The following is a 25823-nucleotide window of genomic DNA, read 5'->3' as shown; positions in this document are numbered from 1 at the left end:
TCTTCTTCTTCTGTTGCAGTACTTCTTCTGTTGCAGTACTTCTTCTTCTGTTGCAGTACTTCTTCTTCTTCTGTTGCAGTACTTCTTCTTGTTCTGTTGCAGTACTTCTTCTTCTGTTGCAGTACTTCTTCTTCTTCTGTTGCAGTACTTCTTCTGTTGCAGTACTTCTTCTGTTGCAGTACTTCTTCTTGTTCTGTTGCAGTACTTCTTCTTGTTCTGTTGCAGTACTTCTTCTGTTGCAGTACTTCTTCTTCTTCTGTTGCAGTACTTCTTCTTCTTCTGTTGCAGTACTTCTTCTTCTTCTGTTGCAGTACTTCTTCTTCTTCTGTTGCAGTACTTCTTCTTCTTCTGTTGCAGTACTTCTTCTTCTGTTGCAGTACTTCTTCTTCTTCTGTTGCAGTACTTCTTCTTGTTCTGTTGCAGTACTTCTTCTTCTGTTGCAGTACTTCTTCTTCTTCTGTTGCAGTACTTCTTCTGTTGCAGTACTTCTTCTGTTGCAGTACTTCTTCTTCTTCTGTTGCAGTACTTCTTCTGTTGCAGTACTTCTTCTTTATCTGTTGCAGTACTTCTTCTTGTTCTGTTGCAGTACTTCTTCTTGTTCTGTTGCAGTACTTCTTCTGTTGCAGTACTTCTTCTGTTGCAGTACTTCTTCTTCTTCTGTTGCAGTACTTCTTCTTCTTCTGTTGCAGTACTTCTTCTTCTTCTGTTGCAGTACTTCTTCTTCTTCTGTTGCAGTACTTCTTCTTCTTCTGTTGCAGTACTTCTTCTTCTTCTTCTGTTGCAGTACTTCTTCTTCTTCTGTTGCAGTACTTCTTCTTCTTCTGTTGCAGTACTTCTTCTTCTTCTGTTGCAGTACTTCTTCTTCTTCTGTTGCAGTACTTCTTCTTGTTCTGTTGCAGTACTTCTTCTTCTTCTGTTGCAGTACTTCTTCTTCTGTTGCAGTACTTCTTCTTCTTCTTCTGTTGCAGTACTTCTTCTTGTTCTGTTGCAGTACTTCTTCTTCTTCTTCTGTTGCAGTACTTCTTCTTCTTCTGTTGCAGTACTTCTTCTTCTTCTGTTGCAGTACTTCTTCTTGTTCTGTGTCAGTACTTCTTCTTCTTCAGTTGCAGTACTTCTTCTGTTGCAGTACTTCTTCTTCTTCTGTTGCAGTACTTCTTCTTCTTCTGTTGCAGTACTTCTTCTTCTTCTGTTGCAGTACTTCTTCTTGTTCTGTTGCAGTACTTCTTCTGTTGCAGTACTTCTTCTTCTTCTGTGTCAGTACTTCTTCTTCTGTTGCAGTACTTCTTCTTCTTCTGTTGCAGTACTTCTTCTTCTTCAGTTGCAGTACTTCTTCTGTTGCAGTACTTCTTCTTCTTCTGTTGCAGTACTTCTTCTTCTGTTGCAGTACTTCTTCTTGTTCTGTTGCAGTACTTCTTCTTCTGTTGCAGTACTTCTTCTTCTTCTGTGTCAGTACTTCTTCTTCTGTTGCAGTACTTCTTCTTCTTCAGTTACAGTACTTCTTCTGTTGCAGTACTTCTTCTTCTGTTGCAGTACTTCTTCTTCTTCTGTGTCAGTACTTCTTCTTCTGTTGCAGTACTTCTTCTTCTTCTGTGTCAGTAATTCTTCTGTTGCAGTAATTCTTCTTCTTCTGTTGCAGTACTTCTTCTTCTTCTGTTGCAGTACTTCTTCTTCTTCTGTTGCAGTACTTCTTCTTCTTCTGTTGCAGTACTTCTCGGAGGCGGGGGAAGCCTCCTCGTGGCTCAGCGACAGGAAGCCCCTCCTCCTCACCGCCGAGGATCATGGGAAAGACGAGCTGAGCACGGCGGCTCAGCTGCAGCGCCACCTGAAGTTAGAGAAGGACATGACGGCGTTTGAGTCTGAGATCAGACGACTGAGCGAGCAGAGCAAAGCAGCAGCGCCGCTGTGTTTGTTTACTGTGAGGACAAACAAACAAACAAACAAACAAACAAACATACACACAAACAAACAAACATACACACAAACAAACAAACAAACACAAACAAACACACAAACAAACACTCAAACACACAAACAAACACAAACTAACTAATAAACAAACAAGCACACAAACACAAACAAACACACAAACAAACAAACACACAAACAAACAAACATACACACAAACAAACAAACAAACAGACACACACACACACAAACAAACAAACAAACAAACACAAACACACACAGAAACACAAACAAACACACAAACACACACAAACAAACAAACACACACAAACAAACAAACAGACACACACACACACACACAAACAAACAAACAAACACACAAACAAACAAACAGACACACAAACAAACACACACAAACAACAAACAAACGTACTCAAACAACAAACAAACAAACAAACACAAACAACAAACAACAAACATACACACACACACACAAACAAACAAACAGACAAACAAACAAACAAACACAAACAAACACACACACACAAACCAACAAACACACACAAACAACAAACAAACACACAAACAAACACACACAAACAAACAAATACACAAACAAACAAACTTTGGAATAAAACGTAAAGATTTTGGGAACTGATGAAAATTAAGTAATTATAGTCAACTAACAATTGTAGACTGCACTAAACCAGGACTAAATCTAGACTAAATCAGAAGTTAAACCTGGACTAAATCTAGACTAAATCAGAAGTTAAACCTGGACTAAATCTAGACTAAATCAGAAGTTAAACCTGGACTAAATCTAGACTCGATCAGAAGTTAAACCTGGACTAAATCTAGACTCAATCAGAAGTTAAACCTGGACTAAATCTAGACTCGATCAGAAGTTAAACCTGGACTAAATCTAGACTAAATCAGAAGTTAAACCTGGACTAAATCTAGACTAAATCAGAAGTTAAACCTGGACTAAATCTAGACTAAATCAGAAGTTAAACCTGGACTAAATCTAGACTAAATCAGAAGTTAAACCTGGACTAAATCTAGACTAAATCAGAAGTTAAACCTGGACTAAATCTAGACTAAATCAGAAGTTAAACCTGGACTAAATCTAGACTAAATCAGAAGTTAAACCTGGACTAAATCTAGACTAAATCAGAAGTTAAACCTGGACTAAATCTAGACTAAATCAGAAGTTAAACCTGGACTAAATCTAGACTAAATCAGAAGTTAAACCTGGACTAAATCTAGACTAAATCAGAAGTTAAACCTGGACTAAATCTAGACTAAATCAGAAGTTAAACCTGGACTAAATCTAGACTCGATCAGAAGTTAAACCTGGACTAAATCTAGACTAAATCAGAAGTTAAACCTGGACTAAATCTAGACTCGATCAGAAGTTAAACCTGGACTAAATCTAGACTCAATCAGAAGTTAAACCTGGACTAAATCTAGACTCGATCAGAAGTTAAACCTGGAATAAATCTAGACTAAATCAGAAGTTAAACCTGGACTAAATCTAGACTAAATCAGAAGTTAAACCTGGACTAAATCTAGACTCGATCAGAAGTTAAACCTGGACTAAATCTAGACTAAATCAGAAGTTAAACCTGGACTAAATCTAGACTCGATCAGAAGTTAAACCTGGACTAAATCTAGACTAAATCAGAAGTTAAACTTGGACTAAATCTAGACTCGATCAGAAGTTAAACCTGGACTAAATCTAGACTCGATCAGAAGTTAAACCTGGACTAAATCTAGACTAAATCAGAAGTTAAACCTGGACTAAATCTAGACTCGATCAGAAGTTAAACCTGGACTAAATCTAGACTAAATCAGAAGTTAAACCTGGACTAAATCTAGACTCGATCAGAAGTTAAACCTGGACTAAATCTAGACTCAATCAGAAGTTAAACCTGGACTAAATCTAGACTCGATCAGAAGTTAAACCTGGACTAAATCTAGACTCGATCAGAAGTTAAACCTGGACTAAATCTAGACTAAATCAGAAGTTAAACCTGGACTAAATCTAGACTAAATCAGAAGTTAAACCTGGACTAAATCTAGACTAAATCAGAAGTTAAACCTGGACTAAATCTAGACTAAATCAGAAGTTAAACCTGGACTAAATCTAGACTAAATCAGAAGTTAAACCTGGACTAAATCTAGACTAAATCAGAAGTTAAACCTGGACTAAATCTAGACTAAATCAGAAGTTAAACCTGGACTAAATCTAGACTAAATCAGAAGTTAAACCTGGACTAAATCTAGACTAAATCAGAAGTTAAACCTGGACTAAATCTAGACTAAATCAGAAGTTAAACCTGGACTAAATCTAGACTCGATCAGAAGTTAAACCTGGACTAAATCTAGACTAAATCAGAAGTTAAACCTGGACTAAATCTAGACTAAATCAGAAGTTAAACCTGGACTAAATCTAGACTAAATCAGAAGTTAAACCTGGACTAAATCTAGACTCGATCAGAAGTTAAACCTGGACTAAATCTAGACTAAATCAGAAGTTAAACCTGGACTAAATCTAGACTCGATCAGAAGTTAAACCTGGACTAAATCTAGACTAAATCAGAAGTTAAACCTGGACTAAATCTAGACTAAATCAGAAGTTAAACCTGGACTAAATCTAGACTAAATCAGAAGTTAAACCTGGACTAAATCTAGACTCGATAATAAGTTAAACCTGGACTAAATCTAGACTAAATCAGAAGTTAAACCTGGACTAAATCTAGACTCGATCAGAAGTTAAACCTGGACTAAATCTAGACTAAATCAGAAGTTAAACTTGGACTAAATCTAGACTAAATCAGAAGTTAAACCTGGACTAAATCTAGACTAAATCAGAAGTTAAACCTGGACTAAATCTAGACTAAATCAGAAGTTAAACCTGGACTGAATCTAGACTAAATCAGAAGTTAAACCTGGACTAAATCTAGACTAAATCAGAAGTTAAACCTGGACTAAATCTAGACTAAATCAGAAGTTAAACCTGGACTAAATCTAGACTCGATCAGAAGTTAAACCTGGACTAAATCTAGACTCGATCAGAAGTTAAACCTGGACCAAATTTAGACTAAATCAGAAGTTGAACCTGGACTAAATCTAGACTCGATCAGAAGTTAAACCTGGACCAAATCTAGACTAAATCAGAAGTTAAACCTGGACTAAATCTAGACTAAATCAGAAGTTAAACCTGGACTAAATCTAGACTAAATCAGAAGTTAAACCTGGACTAAATCTAGACTAAATCAGAAGTTAAACCTGGATTAAATCTAGACTAAATCAGAAGTTAAACCTGGACTAAATCTAGACTCGATCAGAAGTTAAACCTGGACTAAATCTAGACTCGATCAGAAGTTAAACCTGGACTAAATCTAGACTCGATCAGAAGTTAAACCTGGACTAAATCTAGACTAAATCAGAAGTTAAACCTGGACTAAATCTAGACTCGATCAGAAGTTAAACCTGGACCAAATCTAGACTCAATCAGAAGTTAAACCTGGACTAAATCTAGACTCGATCAGAAGTTAAACCTGGAATAAATCTAGACTAAATCAGAAGTTAAACCTGGACTAAATCTAGACTAAATCAGAAGTTAAACCTGGACTAAATCTAGACTAAATCAGAAGTTAAACCTGAACTAAATCTAGACTAAATCAGAAGTTAAACCTGGACTAAATCTAGACTAAATCAGAAGTTAAACCTGGACTAAATCTAGACTAAATCAGAAGTTAAACCTGGACTAAATCTAGACTAAATCAGAAGTTAAACCTGGACTAAATCTAGACTCGATCAGAAGTTAAACCTGGACTAAATCTAGACTCGATCAGAAGTTAAACCTGGACTAAATCTAGACTAAATCAGAAGTTAAACCTGGACTAAATCTAGACTAAATCAGAAGTTAAACCTGGACTAAATCTAGACTAAATCAGAAGTTAAACCTGGACTAAATCTAGACTCGATCAGAAGTTAAACCTGGACTAAATCTAGACTCAATCAGAAGTTAAACCTGGACTAAATCTAGACTCGATCAGAAGTTAAACCTGGACTAAATCTAGACTAAATCAGAAGTTAAACCTGGACTAAATCTAGACTAAATCAGAAGTTAAACCTGGACTAAATCTAGACTAAATCAGAAGTTAAACCTGGACTAAATCTAGACTCGATCAGAAGTTAAACCTGGACTAAATCTAGACTAAATCAGAAGTTAAACCTGGACTAAATCTAGACTCGATCAGAAGTTAAACCTGGACTAAATCTAGACTAAATCAGAAGTTAAACTTGGACTAAATCTAGACTAAATCAGAAGTTAAACCTGGACTAAATCTAGACTAAATCAGAAGTTAAACCTGGACTAAATCTAGACTAAATCAGAAGTTAAACCTGGACTGAATCTAGACTAAATCAGAAGTTAAACCTGGACTAAATCTAGACTAAATCAGAAGTTAAACCTGGACTAAATCTAGACTAAATCAGAAGTTAAACCTGGACTAAATCTAGACTCGATCAGAAGTTAAACCTGGACTAAATCTAGACTCGATCAGAAGTTAAACCTGGACCAAATTTAGACTAAATCAGAAGTTGAACCTGGACTAAATCTAGACTCGATCAGAAGTTAAACCTGGACCAAATCTAGACTAAATCAGAAGTTAAACCTGGACTAAATCTAGACTAAATCAGAAGTTAAACCTGGACTAAATCTAGACTAAATCAGAAGTTAAACCTGGACTAAATCTAGACTAAATCAGAAGTTAAACCTGGATTAAATCTAGACTAAATCAGAAGTTAAACCTGGACTAAATCTAGACTCGATCAGAAGTTAAACCTGGACTAAATCTAGACTCGATCAGAAGTTAAACCTGGACTAAATCTAGACTCGATCAGAAGTTAAACCTGGACTAAATCTAGACTAAATCAGAAGTTAAACCTGGACTAAATCTAGACTCGATCAGAAGTTAAACCTGGACCAAATCTAGACTCAATCAGAAGTTAAACCTGGACTAAATCTAGACTCGATCAGAAGTTAAACCTGGAATAAATCTAGACTAAATCAGAAGTTAAACCTGGACTAAATCTAGACTAAATCAGAAGTTAAACCTGGACTAAATCTAGACTAAATCAGAAGTTAAACCTGAACTAAATCTAGACTAAATCAGAAGTTAAACCTGGACTAAATCTAGACTAAATCAGAAGTTAAACCTGGACTAAATCTAGACTAAATCAGAAGTTAAACCTGGACTAAATCTAGACTAAATCAGAAGTTAAACCTGGACTAAATCTAGACTCGATCAGAAGTTAAACCTGGACTAAATCTAGACTCGATCAGAAGTTAAACCTGGACTAAATCTAGACTAAATCAGAAGTTAAACCTGGACTAAATCTAGACTAAATCAGAAGTTAAACCTGGACTAAATCTAGACTAAATCAGAAGTTAAACCTGGACTAAATCTAGACTCGATCAGAAGTTAAACCTGGACTAAATCTAGACTCAATCAGAAGTTAAACCTGGACTAAATCTAGACTCGATCAGAAGTTAAACCTGGACTAAATCTAGACTAAATCAGAAGTTAAACCTGGACTAAATCTAGACTAAATCAGAAGTTAAACCTGGACTAAATCTAGACTAAATCAGAAGTTAAACCTGGACTAAATCTAGACTCGATCAGAAGTTAAACCTGGACTAAATCTAGACTAAATCAGAAGTTAAACCTGGACTAAATCTAGACTCGATCAGAAGTTAAACCTGGACTAAATCTAGACTAAATCAGAAGTTAAACTTGGACTAAATCTAGACTCGATCAGAAGTTAAACCTGGACTAAGTCTAGACTAAATCAGAAGTTAAACCTGGACTAAATCTAGACTCGATCAGAAGTTAAACCTGGACCAAATTTAGACTAAATCAGAAGTTAAACCTGGACTAAATCTAGACTAAATCAGAAGTTAAACCTGGACTAAATCTAGACTAAATCAGAAGTTAAACCTGGACTAAATCTAGACTAAATCAGAAGTTAAACCTGGACTAAATCTAGACTCGATCAGAAGTTAAACCTGGACTAAATCTAGACTAAATCAGAAGTTAAACCTGGACTAAATCTAGACTCGATCAGAAGTTAAACCTGGACTAAATCTAGACTCAATCAGAAGTTAAACTTGGACTAAATCTAGACTAAATCAGAAGTTAAACCTGGACTAAATCTAGACTCGATCAGAAGTTAAACCTGGACTAAATCTAGACTCGATCAGAAGTTAAACCTGGACTAAATCTAGACTAAATCAGAAGTTAAACCTGGACTAAATCTAGACTCGATCAGAAGTTAAACCTGGACTAAATCTAGACTCGATCAGAAGTTAAACCTGGACTAAATCTAGACTAAATCAGAAGTTAAACCTGGACTAAATCTAGACTCGATCAGAAGTTAAACCTGGACTAAATCTAGACTAAATCAGAAGTTAAACCTGGACTAAATCTAGACTAAATCAGAAGTTAAACCTGGACTAAATCTAGACTAAATCAGAAGTTAAACCTGGACTAAATCTAGACTAAATCAGAAGTTAAACCTGGACTAAATCTAGACTAAATCAGAAGTTAAACCTGGACTAAATCTAGACTAAATCAGAAGTTAAACCTGGACTAAATCTAGACTAAATCAGAAGTTAAACCTGGACTAAATCTAGACTAAATCAGAAGTTAAACCTGGACTAAATCTAGACTAAATCAGAAGTTAAACCTGGACTAAATCTAGACTCGATCAGAAGTTAAACCTGGACTAAATCTAGACTAAATCAGAAGTTAAACCTGGACTAAATCTAGACTAAATCAGAAGTTAAACCTGGACTAAATCTAGACTAAATCAGAAGTTAAACCTGGACTAAATCTAGACTCGATCAGAAGTTAAACCTGGACTAAATCTAGACTAAATCAGAAGTTAAACCTGGACTAAATCTAGACTCGATCAGAAATTAAACCTGGACTAAATCTAGACTAAATCAGAAGTTAAACCTGGACTAAATCTAGACTAAATCAGAAGTTAAACCTGGACTAAATCTAGACTAAATCAGAAGTTAAACCTGGACTAAATCTAGACTCGATAATAAGTTAAACCTGGACTAAATCTAGACTAAATCAGAAGTTAAACCTGGACTAAATCTAGACTCGATCAGAAGTTAAACCTGGACTAAATCTAGACTAAATCAGAAGTTAAACTTGGACTAAATCTAGACTAAATCAGAAGTTAAACCTGGACTAAATCTAGACTAAATCAGAAGTTAAACCTGGACTAAATCTAGACTAAATCAGAAGTTAAACCTGGACTGAATCTAGACTAAATCAGAAGTTAAACCTGGACTAAATCTAGACTAAATCAGAAGTTAAACCTGGACTAAATCTAGACTAAATCAGAAGTTAAACCTGGACTAAATCTAGACTCGATCAGAAGTTAAACCTGGACTAAATCTAGACTCGATCAGAAGTTAAACCTGGACCAAATTTAGACTAAATCAGAAGTTGAACCTGGACTAAATCTAGACTCGATCAGAAGTTAAACCTGGACCAAATCTAGACTAAATCAGAAGTTAAACCTGGACTAAATCTAGACTAAATCAGAAGTTAAACCTGGACTAAATCTAGACTAAATCAGAAGTTAAACCTGGACTAAATCTAGACTAAATCAGAAGTTAAACCTGGATTAAATCTAGACTAAATCAGAAGTTAAACCTGGACTAAATCTAGATTCGATCAGAAGTTAAACCTGGACTAAATCTAGACTCGATCAGAAGTTAAACCTGGACTAAATCTAGACTCGATCAGAAGTTAAACCTGGACTAAATCTAGACTAAATCAGAAGTTAAACCTGGACTAAATCTAGACTCGATCAGAAGTTAAACCTGGACCAAATCTAGACTCAATCAGAAGTTAAACCTGGACTAAATCTAGACTCGATCAGAAGTTAAACCTGGAATAAATCTAGACTAAATCAGAAGTTAAACCTGGACTAAATCTAGACTAAATCAGAAGTTAAACCTGGACTAAATCTAGACTAAATCAGAAGTTAAACCTGGACTAAATCTAGACTAAATCAGAAGTTAAACCTGGACTAAATCTAGACTAAATCAGAAGTTAAACCTGGACTAAATCTAGACTAAATCAGAAGTTAAACCTGGACTAAATCTAGACTAAATCAGAAGTTAAACCTGGACTAAATCTAGACTCGATCAGAAGTTAAACCTGGACTAAATCTAGACTCGATCAGAAGTTAAACCTGGACTAAATCTAGACTAAATCAGAAGTTAAACCTGGACTAAATCTAGACTCGATCAGAAGTTAAACCTGGACTAAATCTAGACTCGATCAGAAGTTAAACCTGGACTAAATCTAGACTAAATCAGAAGTTAAACCTGGACTAAATCTAGACTAAATCAGAAGTTAAACCTGGACTAAATCTAGACTAAATCAGAAGTTAAACCTGGACTAAATCTAGACTCGATCAGAAGTTAAACCTGGACTAAATCTAGACTCAATCAGAAGTTAAACCTGGACTAAATCTAGACTCGATCAGAAGTTAAACCTGGACTAAATCTAGACTAAATCAGAAGTTAAACCTGGACTAAATCTAGACTAAATCAGAAGTTAAACCTGGACTAAATCTAGACTAAATCAGAAGTTAAACCTGGACTAAATCTAGACTCGATCAGAAGTTAAACCTGGACTAAATCTAGACTAAATCAGAAGTTAAACCTGGACTAAATCTAGACTCGATCAGAAGTTAAACCTGGACTAAATCTAGACTAAATCAGAAGTTAAACTTGGACTAAATCTAGACTCGATCAGAAGTTAAACCTGGACTAAGTCTAGACTAAATCAGAAGTTAAACCTGGACTAAATCTAGACTCGATCAGAAGTTAAACCTGGACTAAATCTAGACTAAATCAGAAGTTAAACCTGGACTAAATCTAGACTCGATCAGAAATTAAACCTGGACTAAATCTAGACTAAATCAGAAGTTAAACCTGGACTAAATCTAGACTAAATCAGAAGTTAAACCTGGACTAAATCTAGACTAAATCAGAAGTTAAACCTGGACTAAATCTAGACTCGATAATAAGTTAAACCTGGACTAAATCTAGACTAAATCAGAAGTTAAACCTGGACTAAATCTAGACTCGATCAGAAGTTAAACCTGGACTAAATCTAGACTAAATCAGAAGTTAAACTTGGACTAAATCTAGACTAAATCAGAAGTTAAACCTGGACTAAATCTAGACTAAATCAGAAGTTAAACCTGGACTAAATCTAGACTAAATCAGAAGTTAAACCTGGACTGAATCTAGACTAAATCAGAAGTTAAACCTGGACTAAATCTAGACTAAATCAGAAGTTAAACCTGGACTAAATCTAGACTAAATCAGAAGTTAAACCTGGACTAAATCTAGACTCGATCAGAAGTTAAACCTGGACTAAATCTAGACTCGATCAGAAGTTAAACCTGGACCAAATTTAGACTAAATCAGAAGTTGAACCTGGACTAAATCTAGACTCGATCAGAAGTTAAACCTGGACCAAATCTAGACTAAATCAGAAGTTAAACCTGGACTAAATCTAGACTAAATCAGAAGTTAAACCTGGACTAAATCTAGACTAAATCAGAAGTTAAACCTGGACTAAATCTAGACTAAATCAGAAGTTAAACCTGGATTAAATCTAGACTAAATCAGAAGTTAAACCTGGACTAAATCTAGATTCGATCAGAAGTTAAACCTGGACTAAATCTAGACTCGATCAGAAGTTAAACCTGGACTAAATCTAGACTCGATCAGAAGTTAAACCTGGACTAAATCTAGACTAAATCAGAAGTTAAACCTGGACTAAATCTAGACTCGATCAGAAGTTAAACCTGGACCAAATCTAGACTCAATCAGAAGTTAAACCTGGACTAAATCTAGACTCGATCAGAAGTTAAACCTGGAATAAATCTAGACTAAATCAGAAGTTAAACCTGGACTAAATCTAGACTAAATCAGAAGTTAAACCTGGACTAAATCTAGACTAAATCAGAAGTTAAACCTGGACTAAATCTAGACTAAATCAGAAGTTAAACCTGGACTAAATCTAGACTAAATCAGAAGTTAAACCTGGACTAAATCTAGACTAAATCAGAAGTTAAACCTGGACTAAATCTAGACTAAATCAGAAGTTAAACCTGGACTAAATCTAGACTCGATCAGAAGTTAAACCTGGACTAAATCTAGACTCGATCAGAAGTTAAACCTGGACTAAATCTAGACTAAATCAGAAGTTAAACCTGGACTAAATCTAGACTAAATCAGAAGTTAAACCTGGACTAAATCTAGACTAAATCAGAAGTTAAACCTGGACTAAATCTAGACTCGATCAGAAGTTAAACCTGGACTAAATCTAGACTCAATCAGAAGTTAAACCTGGACTAAATCTAGACTCGATCAGAAGTTAAACCTGGACTAAATCTAGACTAAATCAGAAGTTAAACTTGGACTAAATCTAGACTCGATCAGAAGTTAAACCTGGACTAAGTCTAGACTAAATCAGAAGTTAAACCTGGACTAAATCTAGACTCGATCAGAAGTTAAACCTGGACTAAATCTAGACTAAATCAGAAGTTAAACCTGGACTAAATCTAGACTCGATCAGAAATTAAACCTGGACTAAATCTAGACTAAATCAGAAGTTAAACCTGGACTAAATCTAGACTAAATCAGAAGTTAAACCTGGACTAAATCTAGACTAAATCAGAAGTTAAACCTGGACTAAATCTAGACTCGATAATAAGTTAAACCTGGACTAAATCTAGACTAAATCAGAAGTTAAACCTGGACTAAATCTAGACTCGATCAGAAGTTAAACCTGGACTAAATCTAGACTAAATCAGAAGTTAAACTTGGACTAAATCTAGACTAAATCAGAAGTTAAACCTGGACTAAATCTAGACTAAATCAGAAGTTAAACCTGGACTAAATCTAGACTAAATCAGAAGTTAAACCTGGACTGAATCTAGACTAAATCAGAAGTTAAACCTGGACTAAATCTAGACTAAATCAGAAGTTAAACCTGGACTAAATCTAGACTAAATCAGAAGTTAAACCTGGACTAAATCTAGACTCGATCAGAAGTTAAACCTGGACTAAATCTAGACTCGATCAGAAGTTAAACCTGGACCAAATCTAGACTAAATCAGAAGTTAAACCTGGACTAAATCTAGACTAAATCAGAAGTTAAACCTGGACTAAATCTAGACTAAATCAGAAGTTAAACCTGGACTAAATCTAGACTAAATCAGAAGTTAAACCTGGATTAAATCTAGACTAAATCAGAAGTTAAACCTGGACTAAATCTAGATTCGATCAGAAGTTAAACCTGGACTAAATCTAGACTCGATCAGAAGTTAAACCTGGACTAAATCTAGACTCGATCAGAAGTTAAACCTGGACTAAATCTAGACTAAATCAGAAGTTAAACCTGGACTAAATCTAGACTCGATCAGAAGTTAAACCTGGACCAAATCTAGACTCAATCAGAAGTTAAACCTGGACTAAATCTAGACTCGATCAGAAGTTAAACCTGGAATAAATCTAGACTAAATCAGAAGTTAAACCTGGACTAAATCTAGACTAAATCAGAAGTTAAACCTGGACTAAATCTAGACTAAATCAGAAGTTAAACCTGGACTAAATCTAGACTAAATCAGAAGTTAAACCTGGACTAAATCTAGACTAAATCAGAAGTTAAACCTGGACTAAATCTAGACTAAATCAGAAGTTAAACCTGGACTAAATCTAGACTAAATCAGAAGTTAAACCTGGACTAAATCTAGACTCGATCAGAAGTTAAACCTGGACTAAATCTAGACTCGATCAGAAGTTAAACCTGGACTAAATCTAGACTAAATCAGAAGTTAAACCTGGACTAAATCTAGACTAAATCAGAAGTTAAACCTGGACTAAATCTAGACTAAATCAGAAGTTAAACCTGGACTAAATCTAGACTCGATCAGAAGTTAAACCTGGACTAAATCTAGACTCAATCAGAAGTTAAACCTGGACTAAATCTAGACTCGATCAGAAGTTAAACCTGGACTAAATCTAGACTAAATCAGAAGTTAAACCTGGACTAAATCTAGACTAAATCAGAAGTTAAACCTGGACTAAATCTAGACTCGATCAGAAATTAAACCTGGACTAAATCTAGACTAAATCAGAAGTTAAACCTGGACTAAATCTAGACTAAATCAGAAGTTAAACCTGGACTAAATCTAGACTAAATCAGAAGTTAAACCTGGACTAAATCTAGACTCGATAATAAGTTAAACCTGGACTAAATCTAGACTAAATCAGAAGTTAAACCTGGACTAAATCTAGACTCGATCAGAAGTTAAACCTGGACTAAATCTAGACTAAATCAGAAGTTAAACTTGGACTAAATCTAGACTAAATCAGAAGTTAAACCTGGACTAAATCTAGACTAAATCAGAAGTTAAACCTGGACTAAATCTAGACTAAATCAGAAGTTAAACCTGGACTGAATCTAGACTAAATCAGAAGTTAAACCTGGACTAAATCTAGACTAAATCAGAAGTTAAACCTGGACTAAATCTAGACTAAATCAGAAGTTAAACCTGGACTAAATCTAGACTCGATCAGAAGTTAAACCTGGACTAAATCTAGACTCGATCAGAAGTTAAACCTGGACCAAATTTAGACTAAATCAGAAGTTGAACCTGGACTAAATCTAGACTCGATCAGAAGTTAAACCTGGACCAAATCTAGACTAAATCAGAAGTTAAACCTGGACTAAATCTAGACTAAATCAGAAGTTAAACCTGGACTAAATCTAGACTAAATCAGAAGTTAAACCTGGACTAAATCTAGACTAAATCAGAAGTTAAACCTGGATTAAATCTAGACTAAATCAGAAGTTAAACCTGGACTAAATCTAGATTCGATCAGAAGTTAAACCTGGACTAAATCTAGACTCGATCAGAAGTTAAACCTGGACTAAATCTAGACTCGATCAGAAGTTAAACCTGGACTAAATCTAGACTAAATCAGAAGTTAAACCTGGACTAAATCTAGACTCGATCAGAAGTTAAACCTGGACCAAATCTAGACTCAATCAGAAGTTAAACCTGGACTAAATCTAGACTCGATCAGAAGTTAAACCTGGAATAAATCTAGACTAAATCAGAAGTTAAACCTGGACTAAATCTAGACTAAATCAGAAGTTAAACCTGGACTAAATCTAGACTAAATCAGAAGTTAAACCTGGACTAAATCTAGACTAAATCAGAAGTTAAACCTGGACTAAATCTAGACTAAATCAGAAGTTAAACCTGGACTAAATCTAGACTAAATCAGAAGTTAAACCTGGACTAAATCTAGACTAAATCAGAAGTTAAACCTGGACTAAATCTAGACTCGATCAGAAGTTAAACCTGGACTAAATCTAGACTCGATCAGAAGTTAAACCTGGACTAAATCTAGACTAAATCAGAAGTTAAACCTGGACTAAATCTAGACTAAATCAGAAGTTAAACCTGGACTAAATCTAGACTAAATCAGAAGTTAAACCTGGACTAAATCTAGACTCGATCAGAAGTTAAACCTGGACTAAATCTAGACTCAATCAGAAGTTAAACCTGGACTAAATCTAGACTCGATCAGAAGTTAAACCTGGACTAAATCTAGACTAAATCAGAAGTTAAACCTGGACTAAATCTAGACTAAATCAGAAGTTAAACCTGGACTAAATCTAGACTAAATCAGAAGTTAAACCTGGACTAAATCTAGACTCGATCAGAAGTTAAACCTGGACTAAATCTAGACTAAATCAGAAGTTAAACCTGGACTAAATCTAGACTCGATCAGAAGTTAAACCTGGACTAAATCTAGACTAAATCAGAAGTTAAACTTGGACTAAATCTAGACTCGATCAGAAGTTAAACCTGGACTAAGTCTAGACTAAATCAGAAGTTAAACCTGGACTAAATCTAGACTCGATCAGAAGTTAAACCTGGACCAAATTTAGACTAAATCAGAAGTTGAACCTGGACTAAATCTAGACTCGATCAGAAGTTAAACCTGGACCAAATCTAGACTAAATCAGAAGTTAAACCTGGACTAAATCTAGACTAAATCAGAAGTTAAACCTGGACTAAATCTAGACTAAATCAGAAGTTAAACCTGGACTAAATCTAGACTAAATCAGAAGTTAAACCTGGACTAAATCTAGACTAAATCAGAAGTTAAACCTGGACTAAATCTAGACTCGATCAGAAGTTAAACCTGGACTAAATCTAGACTAAATCAGAAGTTAAACCTGGACTAAATCTAGACTCGATCAGAAGTTAAACCTGGACTAAATCTAGACTAAATCAGAAGTTAAACTTGGACTAAATCTAGACTCGATCAGAAGTTAAACCTGGACTAAGTCTAGACTAAATCAGAAGTTAAACCTGGACTAAATCTAGACTCGATCAGAAGTTAAACCTGGACCAAATTTAGACTAAATCAGAAGTTAAACCTGGACTAAATCTAGACTCGATCAGAAGTTAAACCTGGACCAAATCTAGACTCAATCAGAAGTTAAACCTGGACTAAATCTAGACTCGATCAGAAGTTAAACCTGGAATAAATCTAGACTAAATCAGAAGTTAAACCTGGACTAAATCTAGACTAAATCAGAAGTTAAACCTGGACTAAATCTAGACTAAATCAGAAGTTAAACCTGGACTAAATCTAGACTAAATCAGAAGTTAAACCTGGACTAAATCTAGACTAAATCAGAAGTTAAACCTGGACTAAATCTAGACTAAATCAGAAGTTAAACCTGGACTAAATCTAGACTAAATCAGAAGTTAAACCTGGACTAAATCTAGACTCGATCAGAAGTTAAACCTGGACTAAATCTAGACTCGATCAGAAGTTAAACCTGGACTAAATCTAGACTAAATCAGAAGTTAAACCTGGACTAAATCTAGACTCGATCAGAAGTTAAACCTGGACTAAATCTAGACTCGATCAGAAGTTAAACCTGGACTAAATCTAGACTAAATCAGAAGTTAAACCTGGACTAAATCTAGACTAAATCAGAAGTTAAACCTGGACTAAATCTAGACTAAATCAGAAGTTAAACCTGGACTAAATCTAGACTCGATCAGAAGTTAAACCTGGACTAAATCTAGACTCAATCAGAAGTTAAACCTGGACTAAATCTAGACTCGATCAGAAGTTAAACCTGGACTAAATCTAGACTAAATCAGAAGTTAAACCTGGACTAAATCTAGACTAAATCAGAAGTTAAACCTGGACTAAATCTAGACTAAATCAGAAGTTAAACCTGGACTAAATCTAGACTCGATCAGAAGTTAAACCTGGACTAAATCTAGACTAAATCAGAAGTTAAACCTGGACTAAATCTAGACTCGATCAGAAGTTAAACCTGGACTAAATCTAGACTAAATCAGAAGTTAAACTTGGACTAAATCTAGACTCGATCAGAAGTTAAACCTGGACTAAGTCTAGACTAAATCAGAAGTTAAACCTGGACTAAATCTAGACTCGATCAGAAGTTAAACCTGGACCAAATTTAGACTAAATCAGAAGTTAAACCTGGACTAAATCTAGACTAAATCAGAAGTTAAACCTGGACTAAATCTAGACTAAATCAGAAGTTAAACCTGGACTAAATCTAGACTAAATCAGAAGTTAAACCTGGACTAAATCTAGACTCGATCAGAAGTTAAACCTGGACTAAATCTAGACTAAATCAGAAGTTAAACCTGGACTAAATCTAGACTCGATCAGAAGTTAAACCTGGACTAAATCTAGACTCAATCAGAAGTTAAACTTGGACTAAATCTAGACTAAATCAGAAGTTAAACCTGGACTAAATCTAGACTCGATCAGAAGTTAAACCTGGACTAAATCTAGACTCGATCAGAAGTTAAACCTGGACTAAATCTAGACTAAATCAGAAGTTAAACCTGGACTAAATCTAGACTCGATCAGAAGTTAAACCTGGACTAAATCTAGACTCGATCAGAAGTTAAACCTGGACTAAATCTAGACTAAATCAGAAGTTAAACCTGGACTAAATCTAGACTCGATCAGAAGTTAAACCTGGACTAAATCTAGACTAAATCAGAAGTTAAACCTGGACTAAATCTAGACTAAATCAGAAGTTAAACCTGGACTAAATCTAGACTAAATCAGAAGTTAAACCTGGACTAAATCTAGACTAAATCAGAAGTTAAACCTGGACTAAATCTAGACTAAATCAGAAGTTAAACCTGGACTAAATCTAGACTAAATCAGAAGTTAAACCTGGACTAAATCTAGACTAAATCAGAAGTTAAACCTGGACTAAATCTAGACTAAATCAGAAGTTAAACCTGGACTAAATCTAGACTAAATCAGAAGTTAAACCTGGACTAAATCTAGACTCGATCAGAAGTTAAACCTGGACTAAATCTAGACTAAATCAGAAGTTAAACCTGGACTAAATCTAGACTAAATCAGAAGTTAAACCTGGACTAAATCTAGACTAAATCAGAAGTTAAACCTGGACTAAATCTAGACTCGATCAGAAGTTAAACCTGGACTAAATCTAGACTAAATCAGAAGTTAAACCTGGACTAAATCTAGACTCGATCAGAAATTAAACCTGGACTAAATCTAGACTAAATCAGAAGTTAAACCTGGACTAAATCTAGACTAAATCAGAAGTTAAACCTGGACTAAATCTAGACTAAATCAGAAGTTAAACCTGGACTAAATCTAGACTCGATAATAAGTTAAACCTGGACTAAATCTAGACTAAATCAGAAGTTAAACCTGGACTAAATCTAGACTCGATCAGAAGTTAAACCTGGACTAAATCTAGACTAAATCAGAAGTTAAACTTGGACTAAATCTAGACTAAATCAGAAGTTAAACCTGGACTAAATCTAGACTAAATCAGAAGTTAAACCTGGACTAAATCTAGACTAAATCAGAAGTTAAACCTGGACTGAATCTAGACTAAATCAGAAGTTAAACCTGGACTAAATCTAGACTAAATCAGAAGTTAAACCTGGACTAAATCTAGACTAAATCAGAAGTTAAACCTGGACTAAATCTAGACTCGATCAGAAGTTAAACCTGGACTAAATCTAGACTCGATCAGAAGTTAAACCTGGACCAAATTTAGACTAAATCAGAAGTTGAACCTGGACTAAATCTAGACTCGATCAGAAGTTAAACCTGGACCAAATCTAGACTAAATCAGAAGTTAAACCTGGACTAAATCTAGACTAAATCAGAAGTTAAACCTGGACTAAATCTAGACTAAATCAGAAGTTAAACCTGGACTAAATCTAGACTAAATCAGAAGTTAAACCTGGATTAAATCTAGACTAAATCAGAAGTTAAACCTGGACTAAATCTAGATTCGATCAGAAGTTAAACCTGGACTAAATCTAGACTCGATCAGAAGTTAAACCTGGACTAAATCTAGACTCGATCAGAAGTTAAACCTGGACTAAATCTAGACTAAATCAGAAGTTAAACCTGGACTAAATCTAGACTCGATCAGAAGTTAAACCTGGACCAAATCTAGACTCAATCAGAAGTTAAACCTGGACTAAATCTAGACTCGATCAGAAGTTAAACCTGGAATAAATCTAGACTAAATCAGAAGTTAAACCTGGACTAAATCTAGACTAAATCAGAAGTTAAACCTGGACTAAATCTAGACTAAATCAGAAGTTAAACCTGGACTAAATCTAGACTAAATCAGAAGTTAAACCTGGACTAAATCTAGACTAAATCAGAAGTTAAACCTGGACTAAATCTAGACTAAATCAGAAGTTAAACCTGGACTAAATCTAGACTAAATCAGAAGTTAAACCTGGACTAAATCTAGACTCGATCAGAAGTTAAACCTGGACTAAATCTAGACTCGATCAGAAGTTAAACCTGGACTAAATCTAGACTAAATCAGAAGTTAAACCTGGACTAAATCTAGACTAAATCAGAAGTTAAACCTGGACTAAATCTAGACTAAATCAGAAGTTAAACCTGGACTAAATCTAGACTCGATCAGAAGTTAAACCTGGACTAAATCTAGACTCAATCAGAAGTTAAACCTGGACTAAATCTAGACTCGATCAGAAGTTAAACCTGGACTAAATCTAGACTAAATCAGAAGTTAAACCTGGACTAAATCTAGACTAAATCAGAAGTTAAACCTGGACTAAATCTAGACTCGATCAGAAATTAAACCTGGACTAAATCTAGACTAAATCAGAAGTTAAACCTGGACTAAATCTAGACTAAATCAGAAGTTAAACCTGGACTAAATCTAGACTAAATCAGAAGTTAAACCTGGACTAAATCTAGACTCGATAATAAGTTAAACCTGGACTAAATCTAGACTAAATCAGAAGTTAAACCTGGACTAAATCTAGACTCGATCAGAAGTTAAACCTGGACTAAATCTAGACTAAATCAGAAGTTAAACTTGGACTAAATCTAGACTAAATCAGAAGTTAAACCTGGACTAAATCTAGACTAAATCAGAAGTTAAACCTGGACTAAATCTAGACTAAATCAGAAGTTAAACCTGGACTGAATCTAGACTAAATCAGAAGTTAAACCTGGACTAAATCTAGACTAAATCAGAAGTTAAACCTGGACTAAATCTAGACTAAATCAGAAGTTAAACCTGGACTAAATCTAGACTCGATCAGAAGTTAAACCTGGACTAAATCTAGACTCGATCAGAAGTTAAACCTGGACCAAATTTAGACTAAATCAGAAGTTGAACCTGGACTAAATCTAGACTCGATCAGAAGTTAAACCTGGACCAAATCTAGACTAAATCAGAAGTTAAACCTGGACTAAATCTAGACTAAATCAGAAGTTAAACCTGGACTAAATCTAGACTAAATCAGAAGTTAAACCTGGACTAAATCTAGACTAAATCAGAAGTTAAACCTGGATTAAATCTAGACTAAATCAGAAGTTAAACCTGGACTAAATCTAGATTCGATCAGAAGTTAAACCTGGACTAAATCTAGACTCGATCAGAAGTTAAACCTGGACTAAATCTAGACTCGATCAGAAGTTAAACCTGGACTAAATCTAGACTAAATCAGAAGTTAAACCTGGACTAAATCTAGACTCGATCAGAAGTTAAACCTGGACCAAATCTAGACTCAATCAGAAGTTAAACCTGGACTAAATCTAGACTCGATCAGAAGTTAAACCTGGAATAAATCTAGACTAAATCAGAAGTTAAACCTGGACTAAATCTAGACTAAATCAGAAGTTAAACCTGGACTAAATCTAGACTAAATCAGAAGTTAAACCTGGACTAAATCTAGACTAAATCAGAAGTTAAACCTGGACTAAATCTAGACTAAATCAGAAGTTAAACCTGGACTAAATCTAGACTAAATCAGAAGTTAAACCTGGACTAAATCTAGACTAAATCAGAAGTTAAACCTGGACTAAATCTAGACTCGATCAGAAGTTAAACCTGGACTAAATCTAGACTCGATCAGAAGTTAAACCTGGACTAAATCTAGACTAAATCAGAAGTTAAACCTGGACTAAATCTAGACTAAATCAGAAGTTAAACCTGGACTAAATCTAGACTAAATCAGAAGTTAAACCTGGACTAAATCTAGACTCGATCAGAAGTTAAACCTGGACTAAATCTAGACTCAATCAGAAGTTAAACCTGGACTAAATCTAGACTCGATCAGAAGTTAAACCTGGACTAAATCTAGACTAAATCAGAAGTTAAACCTGGACTAAATCTAGACTAAATCAGAAGTTAAACCTGGACTAAATCTAGACTAAATCAGAAGTTAAACCTGGACTAAATCTAGACTCGATCAGAAGTTAAACCTGGACTAAATCTAGACTAAATCAGAAGTTAAACCTGGACTAAATCTAGACTCGATCAGAAGTTAAACCTGGACTAAATCTAGACTAAATCAGAAGTTAAACTTGGACTAAATCTAGACTCGATCAGAAGTTAAACCTGGACTAAGTCTAGACTAAATCAGAAGTTAAACCTGGACTAAATCTAGACTCGATCAGAAGTTAAACCTGGACCAAATTTAGACTAAATCAGAAGTTGAACCTGGACTAAATCTAGACTCGATCAGAAGTTAAACCTGGACCAAATCTAGACTAAATCAGAAGTTAAACCTGGACTAAATCTAGACTAAATCAGAAGTTAAACCTGGACTAAATCTAGACTAAATCAGAAGTTAAACCTGGACTAAATCTAGACTAAATCAGAAGTTAAACCTGGACTAAATCTAGACTCGATCAGAAGTTAAACCTGGACTAAATCTAGACTCGATCAGAAGTTAAACCTGGACTAAATCTAGACTAAATCAGAAGTTAAACCTGGACTAAATCTAGACTCGATCAGAAGTTAAACCTGGACTAAATCTAGACTAAATCAGAAGTTAAACCTGGACTAAATCTAGACTCGATCAGAAGTTAAACCTGGACCAAATCTAGACTAAATCAGAAGTTGAACCTGGACTAAACCAAGACTAAATCAGAAGTTAAACTGGACTAAATCTCGTGACATTCTGTAAATGTTCTAACTCTTTTTCCAGTCGGAGTCGCAGCAGAACAAACCTCTGCAGCTCAGCGACTCCTCTGCAGATGAGGGGGAGGGGCCACGGGCTGTGACATCATCATCTCGAGCAGGAAGCGGGAGGAGCCCCGCAGGCCCCACCCCTCACACTCAGAGCAAAGCCAAAGTGCGCTTCAGGTACAGCCGAGGTAAGAGTGTGGAACGACATGAGCCGTTTGTACATGAAGAAAGAGTTTGGTCATGGTTTGGTCCTGATCTGGTCCTGGTCTGGTCCTGATCTGGTCCTGATCTGGTCCTGATCTGGTCCTGGTCTGGTCCTGGTCTGGTCCTGATCTGGTCCTGATCTGGTCCTGATCTGGTCCTGATCTGGTCCTGATCTGGTCCTGATCTGGTCCTGGTCTGGTCCTGGTCTGGTCCTGATCTGGTCCTGATCTGGTCCTGGTCTGGTCCTTATCTGGTCCTGATCTGGTCCTGATCTGGTCCTGATCTGGTCCTGATCTGGTCCTGATCTGGTCCTGATCTGGTCCTGGTTTGGTCCTGATCTGGTCCTGATCTGGTCCTGGTCTGGTCCTGGTCTGGTCCTGATCTGGTCCTGATCTGGTCCTGGTCTGGTCCTGATCTGGTCCTGATCTGGTCCTGGTGAGACGTTTAGGACTGAACCATCCAAACAGAACCAGTGGAAACAGGGCGACATGTACATGTGATAATGACGTCTGCTCCAGGTCAGTTTCCATGGGAACGTAACCAAGTGGTGACCATCATGAGGGACGAGCCTGACGGAGACAGAGTGACCGCTCGAGACGACCGAGGAAACACTCAGGTCCTCCCCAAGACCTACCTCACCCTGCTCCCACACGCCGTGAGTCCAGACCTCACTCCAGACCTCCCTCTAGACCTCACTCCAGACCTCCCTCTAGACCTCCCTCCAGACCTCACTCCAGACCTCCCTCCAGACCTCCCTCCAGACGTCACTCCAGACCTCACTCCAGACCTAACTCCAGACCTCACTCCTGACCTCACTCTAGACCTCACTCCAGATCACACTCCAGACCTCCCTCTAGACCTCTCTCCAGACCCCCCTCTAGACCGCACTCTAGACCTCCCTATAGACCTCACTCCAGACCTCCCTCCAGACCTCACTCTAGACCTCACTCCAGACCTCACTCTAGACCTCACTCCAGACATCCCTCCAGACCTCCCTCTAGACCGCACTCTAGACCTCCCTCTAGACCTCCCTCCAGACCTCCCTCCAGACCTCCCTCCAGACCTCCCTCCAGACCTCACTCCAGACCTCACTCTAGACCTCAATCCAGATCTCACTCTAGACCTCACTCCAGACCTCACTCTAGACCTCCCTCTAGACCTCACTCTATACCTCACTCCAGATCTCACTCCAGACCTCACTCTAGACCTCAATCCAGATCTCACTCCAGATCTCACTCTAGACCTCACTCCAGACCTCACTCTAGACCTCCCTCCAGACCTCACTCTAGACCTCACTCTAGACCTCACTCTAGACCTCCCTCTAGACCTCCCTCCAGACCTCCCTCCAGACCTCCCTCTAGACCTCCCTCCAGACCTCACTCCAGACCTAACTCCAGACCTCCCTCCAGACGTCACTCCAGACCTCACTCCAGACCTCACTCCAGACCTAACTCCAGACCTCACTCCTGACCTCACTCTAGACCTCACTCCAGATCACACTCCAGACCTCCCTCTAGACCTCTCTCCAGACCCCCCTCTAGACCGCACTCTAGACCTCCCTATAGACCTCACTCCAGACCTCCCTCCAGACCTCACTCTAGACCTCACTCCAGACCTCACTCTAGACCTCACTCCAGACATCCCTCCAGACCTCCCTCTAGACCGCACTCTAGACCTCCCTCTAGACCTCCCTCCAGACCTCCCTCCAGACCTCCCTCCAGACCTCACTCCAGACCTCAATCCAGATCTCACTCTAGACCTCACTCCAGACCTCACTCTAGACCTCCCTCTAGACCTCACTCTATACCTCACTCCAGATCTCACTCCAGACCTCACTCTAGACCTCAATCCAGATCTCACTCCAGATCTCACTCTAGACCTCACTCCAGACCTCACTCTAGACCTCCCTCCAGACCTCACTCTAGACCTCCCTCTAGACCTCCCTCCAGACCTCCCTCCAGACCTCACTCTAGACCTCCCTCCAGACCTCCCTCTAGACCTCCCTCCAGACCTCCCTCCAGACCTCACTCTAGACCTCCCTCCAGACCTCACTCTAGACCTCCCTCCAGACCTCACTCTAGACCTCCCTCCAGACTTCCCTCCAGACCTCACTCTAGACCTCACTCCAGACCTCCCCCAGACCTCACTCCAGACCTCACTCTAGACCTCACTCTAGACCTCACTCCAGACCTCACTCCAGACCTCACTCTAGACCTCCCTCCAGACCCCAGATCTCACTCTAGACCTCCCTCCAGACTTCCCTCCAGACCTCACTCTAGACCTCACTCCAGACCTCCCTCCAGACCTCCCTCTAGACCTCCCTCCAGACCTCACTCTAGACCTCCCTCCAGACCTCCCTCTAGACCTCCCTCCAGACCTCCCTCCAGACCTCACTCTAGACCTCCCTCCAGACCTCACTCTAGACCTCCCTCCAGACCTCACTCTAGACCTCCCTCCAGACTTCCCTCCAGACCTCACTCTAGACCTCACTCCAGACCTCCCCCCAGACCTCACTCCAGACCTCACTCTAGACCTCACTCTAGACCTCACTCCAGACCTCACTCCAGACCTCACTCCAGACCTCACTCTAGACCTCCCTCCAGACTTCCCTCCAGACCTCACTCTAGACCTCACTCCAGACCTCCCTCCAGACCTCACTCCAGACCTCACTCTAGACCTCACTCTAGACCTCACTCCAGACCTCACTCCAGACCTTACTCTAGACCTCACTCTAGATCTCTCTCTGCTCCAAACGCTGTGAGTCCAGACCTCACTGGTCTAGACTTAGGTCTCTGGTCTAGACTTAGGTCTCAGGTCTAGACTTAGGTCTCAGGTCTAGACTTAGGTCTCAGGTCTAGACTTAGGTCTCAGGTCTAGACTTAGGTCTTAGAACCTGGAGCACTTGATCACATGACACACGTTTTGTTTCCTTCTCACTTTGTGAATCCTTAAAGCAGATGTTCTGTTCATCAGGCTCCACCTCTAGAACATTCCGTCTCCTCCAGTGTCCACGAGGGCCCCGAGGGCCCTGAGGGCCCCAGGGGCCCCAGGACG

General features: G+C 37.6%; 1 protein-coding gene across 1 annotated transcript in view; it reads left to right on the top strand.

Moving 5' to 3' along the window:
- sptbn5 (spectrin, beta, non-erythrocytic 5) overlaps positions 1–25823 on the top strand; it is a 154430-nt gene that overhangs the window by 47647 nt on the left and 80960 nt on the right. The window contains 4 exon segments of the mRNA XM_072436122.1: positions 1706–1915; positions 22585–22753; positions 23288–23424; positions 25756–25822. Coding sequence (XP_072292223.1) covers positions 1706–1915; positions 22585–22753; positions 23288–23424; positions 25756–25822 — 583 coding nt within the window.

Source organism: Eucyclogobius newberryi, unplaced genomic scaffold, assembly GCF_026437365.1.
Source record: "Eucyclogobius newberryi isolate DKJ021-1_F unplaced genomic scaffold, fEucNew1.0.hap1 SCAF_70, whole genome shotgun sequence".
In the NCBI taxonomy this organism is placed as follows: domain Eukaryota; kingdom Metazoa; phylum Chordata; class Actinopteri; order Gobiiformes; family Gobiidae; genus Eucyclogobius; species Eucyclogobius newberryi.
The sequence above is the reverse complement of the archived record's forward strand: the minus strand, read 5'-3'. Positions and strand labels throughout refer to the sequence as shown.